Source organism: Canis aureus, chromosome 37, assembly GCF_053574225.1.
Source record: "Canis aureus isolate CA01 chromosome 37, VMU_Caureus_v.1.0, whole genome shotgun sequence".
NCBI lineage: Eukaryota > Metazoa > Chordata > Mammalia > Carnivora > Canidae > Canis > Canis aureus.
Window position 1 is genome coordinate 21,322,908 of NC_135647.1, and position 12,795 is coordinate 21,335,702.

Below are 12,795 nucleotides of genomic sequence, written 5' to 3' on the forward strand. Positions count from 1 at the left end.
CTTGGCAGCTTTGAGAACAGAAATCTATATTCCATTCTCTATTACCTACTTAAAGTTTTGTTTGTTTGTTTGTTTGTTTGTTTGTTTGTTTTTACCCTTTCTTAAAGTACATTTTCTCTGACCTTGGAGTTCAGGGTTTTAAAAGTAAATATCTTGGCATTGTACTCTGATGGTTAAATCTCAACGAGCCTTCTCAGTTTTTCATAATCACTCCTGGGACATTTTCTTCCATTATAACTTTAATTTCCTACCCAGTTCAGTTTATTCACACTTATTCATAGGTTATGTATCTTTGCTCTGAAGCTTAATTTTTTTCTTACATATCTCTCATCAACTTACATAATTTTTCTGTTTCAGATTTGATTTTCCAGTTTGTCCTCCACCCTGTTTCTAGAATGCAGCATTAATTTCTACTTCAGCCATGTACATAATCATTCTCTAGTATTGCAGTCTTAATTTGGTGGTATCTTTCTGCTTTTCTTAAAAGTAGACAAATGTAATATGACTCCTATACTATTTATTTTTTCAATGTCCCTTGAAAGTCACCCTAGGGAGAGGATGCAATTGGTTAAACATCTGCCTAAGGCTCAGTTCATGATCCCAAGGGTCCTGGGATCAAGTCCCACGTCAGGCTCCCTGCTTGATAGGAAGTCTGTGTCTCCCTCTCCCTCTTTTCCCCACCCCTACTCATTCTCTCTCTCTCTTTCTCTCTCTCTCTCTCTTTCTCTCAAATAAATAAAATCTTGAAAGAAAAAAAAAGTCACTGTAGTGAGAAAAAGTTTATCTACAATAAAATGTATATGTTTTAAGTGTACAATTTCAGTGTTTTGGCAAATGTAAAGGCCTGTGAAAATACCACCCCGGTCGAGCTAAGAACTATTCCATTGCCCCCTAGAACTCTCCTTAGCCCTTCTGTGTTCACTTTAAATAATTTCTATTTCCTCTTTCATCTCTGTGTAGAATCCTATATAGTCCCTGAGTCCAAAACCTTATTTTTCTCCAATGTAGGCCTAGTACCTCATTTAGTGCTTACATAATAGGCACTCAGTACTTAATTCTTTTTTTTATTTTTTTTTATTTTTTTTTATTTATGATAGTCACAGAGAGAGAGAGAGAGGTGCAGAGACACAGGCAGAGGGAGAAGCAGGCTCCATGCACCGGGAGCCCGACATGGGATTCGATCCCGGGTCTCCAGGATCGCACCCTGGGCCAAAGGCAGGCGCTAAACCACTGCACCACCCAGGGATCCCTCAGTACTTAATTCTTAAGTAAATTCTCAGTGCACGTTTTGTAACCACTACCTTTCCAAGGTTATTTCAGTCTTTGTGCTGCAAACCCTTTTCATTCTCTTTCCTTTTGTATAACACTTCGTTGTGTTTTCCTTATTGATTATTGGCCTTTTTCCTAAAGATCTTTTTAATACCACCTATGATGTCTTGAGAAGTTTATTTATTCCCCACATATTTACTGAGTACAGTCTCTGAGCTATGCACTTGAGATCCGGGGTAACAAGAAAGATAAAGGTCTCTATTGTATGGGGCTTATATTCTAGTGGAAACTTAATTTCATAAGAAGGAAGCTTTCTGATCTGACCCTCATCCTGTTATCTACCCAGAGTACTCATGACCTTCAAATAGTCCTTGAGCTTTCTCTCCTGTTTTTGTTAGTATCCATTTTATCGTACACCACACACACCGTAATCCCAAGGCTATTGCATTAGTGTGAGAGATCAGAGCGTGAACCACGACTAGGGCTGAAGGTTTAGAGACGTGGAAGGTGATTCAGAAGAGATGTAAAAGGTTGAAAGAATGAGATACTGTGCTTGATTGCATATAAGGAGCTATGGGAAAGGAGGGGATTTAGGGTGAATCCCCAAACATCTGATTTAGATAGCCATTTGAAAATGCGCCTACCTACAAAGGAAATACTGGCCTCTGGGGCCTAGGGGGAAATAGGATGATGACTTCAGTTTCAAAGTGTTCAATAAAAGAAGCTGTAGTGAGTATAGTGAGTGTCTTTTGTTAGCAAGTCCAAAAGGCAGTTGGGTTATATGGATTTAGGACTCGGAAAGCCAGCATGGGCTAGAGAAAGACTTGGTAGCCAATGTCATATATATGATAGTAAAACCTTGGGCACAGATTCAATTAGTGGAGGAGATTTTATTAAAAAGAAAACAGGTCCAGTAGGGAGCCCTAGAGACTACAACATAGAAGAGGCAACATCACAAAGTAGCCTAGGAAGAAATACGAGTAGATCTAGAAAACAAGACGAGACACCCTCTCACTGTGAAACTCTCCATCAGTAAAGCAAATGTAGATAACTCAGTAAAAGATTGCAAACACTGTTATCTATCTCATTACAAAAATTACTGACTTTAAAAGATCTTGTTTTTATTAAAAATTAAAATTTTTCAAGTTACCTAAGACAGGTAAGCCTACATTTGCACTGAGTGCCATTTGGATATTAAGACTCGATGAATCTTAAGTCTTGACATCAAGAAGTCAGCAGATGACCGTGTCATCGGGGCTTCAATATGGATTTATTAGGCAGCTTGACCTCAAAGATGTGCAAGGATGAACTAATGACCCATAAGCAGGAGTGGGATCCCAGAACACACTGGCCCTGGAATCTGGAGGCATAGCAAAATTAAGCAGCTTTCTCTTTGTGGCTATAAAGAAAGCACTGTCTTCAGGGGGGCAAAGCACATTTGAGTTGATATGTTAATGGAGGACATGTCCTTCCAAGCAACTGAAGGAGTTTACCCGAGAGGCTGAAAGAAGTGTCTAGTTGTTTTATTACCGGGATACTTGACTTGGGTTTAGAGGAAGAAGGAAGAAGCACCAGTATTTTCACAGGACGGATAAGCAGAGAAACCAGCATGTGGGGTGGGATGGTGATGATGAAGGATGACACAAATTATATCAGCTTGTCTCCCAATTGCACCTTTCGTGTGCTACAACCAATGTGAGCCTGCAAATACTATGATTATCATGGCCTGCATTGGAAGGGGAGAAAGTTAAGCAAGACCTCGGGCACTACAGAGCCTTCATTACTGTCTGCTGTTTATTTTGCAGCTGGGAAATTACGATGGCTAGAAGAATCTCATAAAGGGGTTTGATCCTTGCATGGTGAAAGGATAGTCAGTAGAGCCGGTGTGCACTTGAAGGTCTCGTGGCAGACCAAAGGGCAAAGGTTGTGGTGGAGAAGAAAAGCCAAATGGAAATCTACACAAAGAAGCACAGAGGGTCCGCAAAGCTTCAGGAGGGTAGAGTGAGAGGTGACTGAGCAGCATAGCCCTACTGTTTCTGTGGATGTGGCCTGCTTTCCCGGAGTTGATAGCTCTTGCAGTTGTGTTGGCTTTTTTTTTTTTTTTTTTTTTTTTTTTTTAGATTTTATTTATTTATTCATGAGAGACAGAGAGAGAGAGAGAGAGAGAGGCCGAGACACAGGCAGAAGGAGAAGCAGGCTCCATGCAGGGACCCCAATGCGGAACTCTATCCCAGGTCTCTAGGATCAGGCCCTGGGCCAAAGGCAGGCGCCAAACCACTGAGCAACCCAGGGATCTCCAGTGTTGGCTTTTATGTGCTAATTTTTCATGCCTTATTCCAAACAGCATCAGACTCATATCAGGAGCATCCTAAGGCAAGACATTGTGCAGCAGCTGCACATTTTCATGGCAGCAGCTGCACATTTTTCTTTGAAATGCTTTTGCTCAGTCATAGGGTCAGGAGGCCAATAGCCAGAATGTGTTCAAGAATAAATGGTTTACCTTAGTATAGTAGTGGCAGAAAAAACACAAAGGATAAAAACCAGGCAGGGGCAGAACTGAAATAATTGGTAGGTAGCCCTTTCCTACAAAGTTTGAAGGTTCAGGAGGATTTGTGATTACCCTCACAAAGTTAAAACCCTTTGAAATAATTCATATACAACTGGGGTGTGTGGGTGGCTCAGTCAATTAAGCATCCAGCTCTTGATTTCAGCTCGGGTCATGATCTCAGGGTGGAGAGATTGAGCCTACGACAGGCTCTGCACTGGGCATGGAGCCTGCTGAAGATTCTCTCTGAAGGCTCTCTTTTCTGCTTCCTCTCCTCCTTCCCCTTCAAGAAAAATTAAACATCTTTTAGTAAAAAAAATAATTCACACAACTGAAAAATTGTTCACACAATAGTAATCGTTTATATGGTTCTGAGCCAATGCCATGACTTCTCTTGGGGCAAAGGACACCTTGTGTTTTGGATGGTGGAGGAGGAGGAATAAGAAAGAAAAGACAGCCACCGTCACATCGTTCATGTTAGAGGTGCACCCAAATTGGAACGACAACTTTTGATAGCTTTAGACACATTTAATTCAAACATCTAGAGCTTTATTCCTTTAGGTGTGGACTTTGGAGATGTGGGGAGACAATGAGAATACCAGCCGACTATGTAATTTGCTGGATCTTGAGCTCAGTTGATAGAAATCATTGGGCACCGTAAGTTATTTTCTGATTTCTTAAACTTTAGAAGAACATCAGACTTTGTGTTCAGAGCCATATTCCTCTTTTTGCTAGCTGTTCTGGGCTAGTTACCACTTTTAGCCAAATGAAGGTAGTAACGGCTACTATTGACCATTCTATTTTTCTGAAAAGCCCATGTAACATCCTGAGTGAAGAACTAAAACAACGCATGACTCCCTGGGGTAAATTCCGGTTCTAAAACCAGTTGTACATGTGAAACAAGATATTAGAATTAAATTATAGTGTCCACTCTGCTCCCATCATCACCCACAAAGAAGCTGTTTTGAGGAGTGTGGGTGTGAGGAAGGGCAGTGATGTTGTGTTTTGTTAATAACCATCATGCTATGCAAGAGAGTACCTCAGAAATTGCTTTTAGCTTTCCTAGCTATTATATGAAACCTTGTTAGATTAGCAGCTATACAAGAGGGGAATAGCTGATATAGTCTATTAGTAAAAATTCTTTCCAAGTCTTCATAATGAAGGAGCCCCTGTCATTACATAATGTCTGCTAGTTTAGGGATTCCATTTCCAGTCATGGCTGCCCCAAGATTGATCCTGAGCACCCAGGAGCGCCTCTGCAAATACTCTACTTGGTGCACCAAGGGTTCGGATGAAAGTCTCCCCAGACACTAAAAAGTGTCTGACTTGCTCCATCACGATTCTTAATGTCACAAGATTTCATTTTACTTTTGCTTCTAAACACAAAGGGACCTAACATTTGGATTTTTAATTTAAAAATTCTCTTTACTTTAGGAAAGTTGATCGAAAACAAAAGTAGTCTTCTCTAAAACGGTTTTTCCCAGTAAATTATATCCACCTCCCAAAACGTACACCCAACTCCCAGAGAAATTATATTCCACTTCTCTCATCTCTTTCCCCCTATGTGCAAATGTTATTATCAGTTTCACATGGATTCTTTAGCTGGTGTTTAAAGTTAAAAGCAGAGACATCTGAGATCATAAGAAGACTAGAGAAAATGGTGTCTGATGTGACTGGCTTGGACTCCTCCTTAGTCTCCTGCAGTCTTGCATAGATGGGGAGGTCATGGGGTATGGCCATGACTGTGCATGTGGGGTGTATCCTGTTAAGTACTCTTGGTTATCCAGACCATTCTGCCCTCTGTCCGGACACTGTGGTATGACCCTGAGGATGCAGGATAAAGATGAGGCTAAGACTAATGGCAGTAAGGTGTTAAGAAGAACTTTCATTGATTGGATCTTCCTCTGCAGCCAGTTCTGTGCCAAATACCAGTCATACATTATAAAGGTGAATCCTCCCAGCAGCCCTGAGAGGTAGGTGGTAATATGCCCATTTGACAGATAAGGAAACACGGGCTTATGTTAAGAATCTTGCCCAAGTTCACACAAACAGTAGGAGCTTGGAACAAAGCCAAGCTTGTCTGATTTGAAAGCCGTGCTCTTGAACTGCTGTCCTGTGCTGCATGTAATTTATATTGCTGGGGAGAGGGTGTTTCTGTGTGCATGTACATGTACATGCATACACTTTAAAGATGAAGGAAAGCAGGGGTGCCTGGGTGGCTCAGTCAGTTAAGCATCTGACTCTTGGGTTCAGCCCAGGTCATGATCTCATGGGTTGTGGGATCCTGTCCAGCTCCCTGTTCAGTGGCGAGTCTGCTTGAAGATTCTCTACTGCTGCCCACCCCCGCTCATGTGCTCATGCATGGGCTCCTTCTCTCTCTCTCTTTCTCAAATGAATCAAGAAAAAAAAAAAAAAGATGGAAGAAAGCATTTTGGTATAATCTCCATTCTGGATTGTGGCAGGATCCCAATATGAATCGTTGTATGTTATATTACAAAGAGGAATAAACAGCTAAATGATGGGACGAGATTGGAGAGCTGACCCGAGTCAGGCATAGATCACTATCTGGGCGCATGAATATATGGTGCATCATTTCACCTCTTTTAATTCTTGATTTGTCTCTGTACATTAAAAGTTCAATTATCTACGTTGATGAAGAGAACTCAGACATGAGTAACTAAAGAACCCGTAATCTTAGTAGCAGTTTGCCATTTATATGTGATTTATTTGTGCTAGATTTATTTCCCTAATCTGTTTGCTTAGTCATCCCAAAATAGTAATAGATGGGCCTGTCCCAAGAGCAAAGATCTAAGTGGATTATCCACAGGGGAATACAGACAGTTAATTCGTGAGGAAAGACTTTTGATTTCATTTAAAAGCATAGTTTGAGACTGCTGACATTTTTTCTTTTTTCCTGAATTCATTTAGAACTTATGCTGTCAGGAGGATAAGAGATGCCTTCAGAGAAAATAAGAATGTAAAGGATCCTGCAGAAATTCAGGCTCTAGTGAATAAAGCCAAAAGAGACCTCGGAATAATTCGTCGACAGGTAAGATGGTTCGATGATGTACTGTCTTTCATTAAGAGCTGTAAACTTTGACATATCCCCCTTAATTGAACATCACTGCTTTTGGTGTTTATGATTTATACCGCAGAGTCATGAAACTGTTCCTTTTACTCATATAGACACAGAAAGATGACCTATTATATTACTAAACTCAAGGAGAACATAAAGGAAAATACCAGCTTTCCAGAAATTCAGGGAAGGCATCCTTCTGGGAAGCTGCATTCTCAGAATTTACTAAAGATTGATCTTTAAGGATGAGAAACTTAAAAATGTTATCCTTTTGTAAGATATATTTACATATTTATGCATTGACATATGTCATGGACCATAAATATATTCTACTTTTCCTGGTATTTTAAGGTCAGAATTCAAGGTGATACTACCTTTTTCTTGAAGACCCTATCATTGGTGAGGAACCTGAATTTCGGTGCCACATGGAAGGTGTATCTGCAGGTGCAGGTGGTGTAAAGCACTGCTCAGCTCCTGACCCCGTAACAGACCCTGGAAGGTGTTTTTGTCTTTGTCTCATACAAGTGCTAAGGATCACCTTGATTTGTGCTTGCTTTTCTCTTCCTCGTGAGGTGGACTGGAGCATCTGCGGCAGCATGGTCTCTTGGGTAGTGTGATACGTCCCTCCTTCTGCAAAGTTTTAATTAGAGTAAAAGGCCCGCTTTCATTTGGTTTTCTCACCCTCTAAAAAATCGTCCTTTTCACTATTTTTCTTTTCTTTTAACAACAATCACACCATAAGCTCCAGTCCTGCTTCCACTTGTCTCTTGCTTGCAGTAAATTTGTCGTAAAGTGCCAAAGGCAAACCCCTTATATTTCCCTCAATTCTGCTTGGTGTTTTAGAAAAGGCTTATTCAGCATCATCAGGAGATACCAACTTACCTGACAACATATCATCTCACAATATGTGACATGTATATGCACGTATATATACACGCATCCCTAACCCTTCTTCATGCGTGACTCTAAACAATTTAAAAAAAGAAACAATACTAAATACTGTAGTTTTCTCTTTATGTCAAATTCAAAAGACAATATCATGAAACAATCCCTTCTAGAATAACCTTTCAGATTCTGATAACCCTCCTCTAGTTCCACACTTATCTACCAACAGAATAACTTTGCCACATTCATCCATATTTGCATGTACTTTGATAGTGGCAGGTAAATCAGTTGTCATTTTAAAAACTCTAGGACGATGGCATTTCCCAGGCATCAATGGTTGAATTTTATGGGATTCTTTAGCCCTGGAACTTGGAAAAAAAACAAGCAGGCTTAAGTCCTTATTTCACATAAACTCAGATTCAATTCTTTGGCACTTTCTTATGTAGACATTGGCAAGCATCTCCCAAGCAGACTGGCTTTATCCTTTAGCATAAAGTTGCGCAGAGCAGAAACTGCCTTGAAAAGGTGCCTGTAGGTACTCTGTGCCACCATTCCTTCTGTTACGTAATGGTCTATGTCACCTCCCAGTTTGAGATGCTAAAACCACCCTTTCAAGAACAAAAAGACTAGACTGGCTCTCATCAGACATCTGCAGTGAATCCGCATTCAAAACTGACTCCCATGGGGAGGCCCAGCCTGCCTTCGGCCCAGGTCGTGATCCTGGAGTGGAGTCCTGGGATCAAGTCCCACGTCAGGCTCCCTGCATGGTGTCTGCTTCTCCCTCTGCCTGTGTCTCTGCCTTTCTCTCTCTCTCTCTCTCTCTCTCTCTCTGTCTCTCTGTCTCTCGTGAATAAATAAATAAAACCTTTAAAAAAAAAAAAAACTGACTCCCAACACTGCAGCCTGTGGACCGTGGACCGGTGGGGGCCGGGGCACCCTCCCCAGGACAGCCTGGCAAGTGCACCTACTTTCAGGTCCAGGGCTTCCCTTCACCAGGGGAGCAGCAGATGATTTTAGCCCTGAAGACTCTGCTCAGAAAGGTTCCGATAAATGAAAGGATTCCCGTTCCATCAGAGAACTCATTAGCCAATTACAGGTCAACAACTGAGAAGTTCCCATTCATTTCCCTTTCTTGTCAGGATTCTTCCCAAATCCGGGTGTACCGCTTACCCTAGTTGGCCTCTGAGACATTAGGGGCTCCTCGCACTGCCTTGCCCTGTGCTGGTATGAGTTGACCTTGGCCTAAAGGCCTGAAGTAAAGCAATGTCTGTATTTTCTTCACGCCGGCTGCTATCATAAGCCTCCTAATGTGCCTATCTGAAGTCCCTCACGTGAATGATCTATTCTCCACATATGCCAGAGTGATCTTTTTCTAAAAGGAAAGGAAAATCAGAGCAGGTTATACCCCTGCTCAGAACTCTCCAGAGGCTTCATAGCACCATGGCAATAAAATCTCAAGTCCTTAAGAAGTCCTCAAAGGCTTTCTATTGCTCATGTCTCCCTCAAACTCTCAGGTGCCTTCCTGATGCTGTTGTTACACTCCCCACTTATTCCCATGGTGGAGGCTTTGTACCCTCTGCCTGGAATATCTCTCCTCAGACCTTCCTGTCACTCAATTCCCTTTTTCACTCAGACTTTTATTCCAATTTCACCTTCTCACAGAGGGCTATCCTGACCACACGATCTAAAATAGCCTTCCCTCTGTCCCTGTATCTCCTACCCTGCTTTGGTTTTCTTTACAGCATTTATCAGTCCCAAAAATAACATTACTCACTGCCTTGTCTGTTTTTTCCTCTTCCATGAGGACAGGACTCTCCCCTGTCATGGTCACCAGTACCTGACTGGCCAGACATGGACTCTGGGGCCTGCCCCCCTGTGTTAACATCCTAACTCAGGCTACTAACTGTGATCTTGAGCCAGATATCTAACCTCTTGGTACCCTAATAAAAAACGCAGATGAGACCAGGCCCAATCCTCATGGGTTATGGTGAGCCTCATATAAACTAATATACATGAAGCCCTTAGAAGGATGCTGGCACGTAGTAAATTCTTCCTATTATTGTTCTCAGAAGCATCTAGAAAAGCCCCACCTGCAGTGGGTTCTTAATAATCCTCTGTGAAGTAAAGGAATATATGAAGATATATTTGGCTCCTGGGATCATACATCTCAGTTAGGGGGTCTGTGCCATCAAAACCATGGTATCTTGCTGGCTGCCCAGAACCTCTCTTCAAAGAGAATGAACCATGAAGGCAAAGTGGAAACCAGATGACACCCTTAGCCTGTAATCTAATGAGACATAACCAACATAAGCTATAATACCCTTCATATCAGATCCTTCTTCTTCTTGCATACTTGTAGCCAAAGACCATCCACCCGGATGCACATCGATCTCAGCTTCGCTCTTCCATGGATGAGAAAGCCCTGGCCATCTTTCCAGCTGCCAGATATGCATTGTAAAGGCATGCTCAATGTAGAACCCCCATCTGACTTTCTTCTCTCTCGACACTGTTTACCTCTTCCCTGCTTTCTTGTCAGTTTTTAAAGTGGATCTTGCTCTCTGCAGACGTCTCTTTGGTCCCTTGAATCAGCTGTGATGCTAATAATACAACTGTGCACGTTGGTAAGGTTGTGAGTTTTTAAAGAAGTGTCTGAGCAGAGATTTTTCTTCTGGCTGTTTTGGGTAGAGAAACCAAGGTGCAAGCTGGATGCCTTATCCATGGCAAGTAGCCAGATGTGAGCTTAGAGCAAACTCAGAAGTTCAAGGACATAAACTCCTGAGTCAGTGAAACTGAAGGATAAAGATATTCTTAAGTCATTCTCCAATTTTGTACCTGAGATAGTTAAGGACAACATCAACCCAGCTCAGCCTCTCCTCAGAGGCCTTTCTTCCTTTGAATCTTTACTGTGCAAAGAGATTTTGTCTTTATTGTGGCAACCCTGAAAGGTTCTACTGAGCATTAGCATTTCCCATTCGCCTTTCACACCACTCCTCTAAGGATTATTCTGATTTCAATAAGTAACAAGGCAGGTTATTTTTCCTCCACTATGAATAAGTCAGACTCCTGACCCACTCAATAGAAGTATGGCATATACTTGTTCTTTCTTTGACATTCTTAAACCAACTCACCCCTGAAAATTATAATCCAGTCTGTCAGTCTCTTTCTAGCTACAAGCATCATCTCATATCCCATAAGTAGCAGAGGCATCCTTCCACCCTTTCTCTAAATTCCCATTATGTCCATATAAAATAGTTCTATAAAGACAGATTGACCCTAGCAACTTGTATGAATATTTCCTCTCTGTTGAAAGCAAGTTCTGGACCAGCCCCCACTAAACCTAGCTTCCCTCTCTGCTTCCTGAGTGGGATCAAAAAGTAGGAGAAGCCTGGGCCACCTGGGTGGCTCAGTTAGTTAAGAGTTTGCCTTCAGCCCAGGTTATGATCTTAGGGTTTTATGATCGAGCCCCATATCGGGCTCCCTGTTCAGCAGGGAGTCTGCTTCTCCCTCTCTTATCTGCCTCTCCCCCTGCTCATGCTCTGTCTCACTCACTCTCTCTCTCTCTCAAATAAATAAAATCTTAAAAAAAAAAAAAAAAGAGAGAGGCCTTATGTGTATGTGCCAGGTGGTGCCAGAAAGGATGCACAAAAGCTAGGCTATGTCTAGGGTTGGGCGAACAGCTCTCACACAATCTGGGCAGCAGAGAAGTACCTAGGTACTTTCTACTTCAGACAGTAAACAAGGCCCCTTGGGTGTTTCATATCAGAAAGAAGAGCAAGAAGGTCAACCATGCTTTTCGTCTTGGTTCTTTCTTCCATTTCACTGTTCTGAAGGTATTCGTTTTGATTCCTATTTATAAGGCATTAATTAGAATAGCCCTCAATTAATCATCCCTGCTCACTGTAATTTGTCTTGTACCTTTGGATTTTAAACAAACAAACCCTGCCTTATATATCATTGTTTCTGTGCTCTATATACCCTTGCTACTCAAGGTGACCATTGCCATCACCCAAAGGCCTTCTCTCCTTGTGTAGTTCACAGATATTTTGTGTTCTTCAAAGTAAAAGGTATTTTCCAGGCATTTTGAAGTAGAATTGTCACCTTTGTTCTATACCTAGCTAAATAGCCACATGTCTGTGAAAAAAGAAATGGAAGAAGCAGCTGAGGGCAGAAAACTGTGGCTATGTGCGGAGGCATCGCCAGACTAATCTTTCTGTACTTTAACAAAGTTTACTTGAATATACAAATTAGGATTGTGACTTTAGCAATACTCAGGGATAGCCTAAATGTGTAGCAACTTTTTCTTGATACCTGGTGAAAATTAGTATATCTGTGCAAAGTTTGGATTTATTTCCAGCTATGTGATGCCCTCAATGTTCATCAGAGGGCATCCTCTGAAGGCCATGCTGCTGCCCTGGATCCTCAGGTAGCAGCTCATCTGAGTAACAGAAGAGGTGTGTGCGTGCATGCGTGCATGTGTCCGCATGTGCTACGGACTGGCAAAATCATAATCTCTAGGGAAAGAACAACTATTCTCTATTGAGAAGTTCCCAACCACCAACTTGAGTAGGCTAGCAGATTTAGCACTAAATTTCCATCCAAATAATGTTTGGTTCCCATATCAGGGGTGGGTTGTATATATAGTGAAGTAAGGGAGGCATCCAAAAAGGATTTTTGTGTGTAACTTCAGTTTTTGGATGAAGATACTTGATTCTATAGCATGTGTTTGGGCATGCTGGGTAACAACAAGGTTTTAGAGTCATACCAGTCTTGCCAGCAGCTTTTCAGTGATGACCATTTTATTACACATCGGTCGTTCTTAAGCCAAGGAGGGGTTTTCATTTTATTTTCTGTGGAGTTTTGTTTTTTTGTTTTGTTTTGTTTTTTGTTTTGTTTTGTTTGTTTTTTTGGCTTGGGAGTGGAAGGAGTTAAGGGTTTTCTTTTGTTTTGTTTCTTAACAGTTTGTTTGCCTTAACTTTTCCTTCACATGAGGTTAAACAAAAGTTGCTGTCATTTAGGAATC

General features: G+C 41.6%; 1 protein-coding gene across 17 annotated transcripts in view; it reads left to right on the forward strand.

The window, feature by feature from the left end:
• Window positions 1-12,795, forward strand: part of LYRM4 (LYR motif containing 4) — a 159,291-nt gene that overhangs the window by 33,724 nt on the left and 112,772 nt on the right. For 11 of the 17 annotated variants that reach the window (XR_013373835.1, XR_013373836.1, XR_013373834.1 and 8 more), the window contains 2 exons: window positions 5,725-5,787; window positions 6,743-6,863. Coding sequence is in view for 10 of the 17 variants with exons in the window: in XM_077886344.1 (XP_077742470.1) it covers window positions 5,725-5,787; window positions 6,743-6,863 (184 nt within the window). In the remaining 7 variants the exon portion in view is untranslated. The remainder of the gene's footprint in view (window positions 1-5,724; window positions 5,788-6,742; window positions 6,864-12,795) is intronic. The other 6 variants (XR_013373838.1, XR_013373839.1, XR_013373840.1 and 3 more) reach the window with 1 other exon arrangement.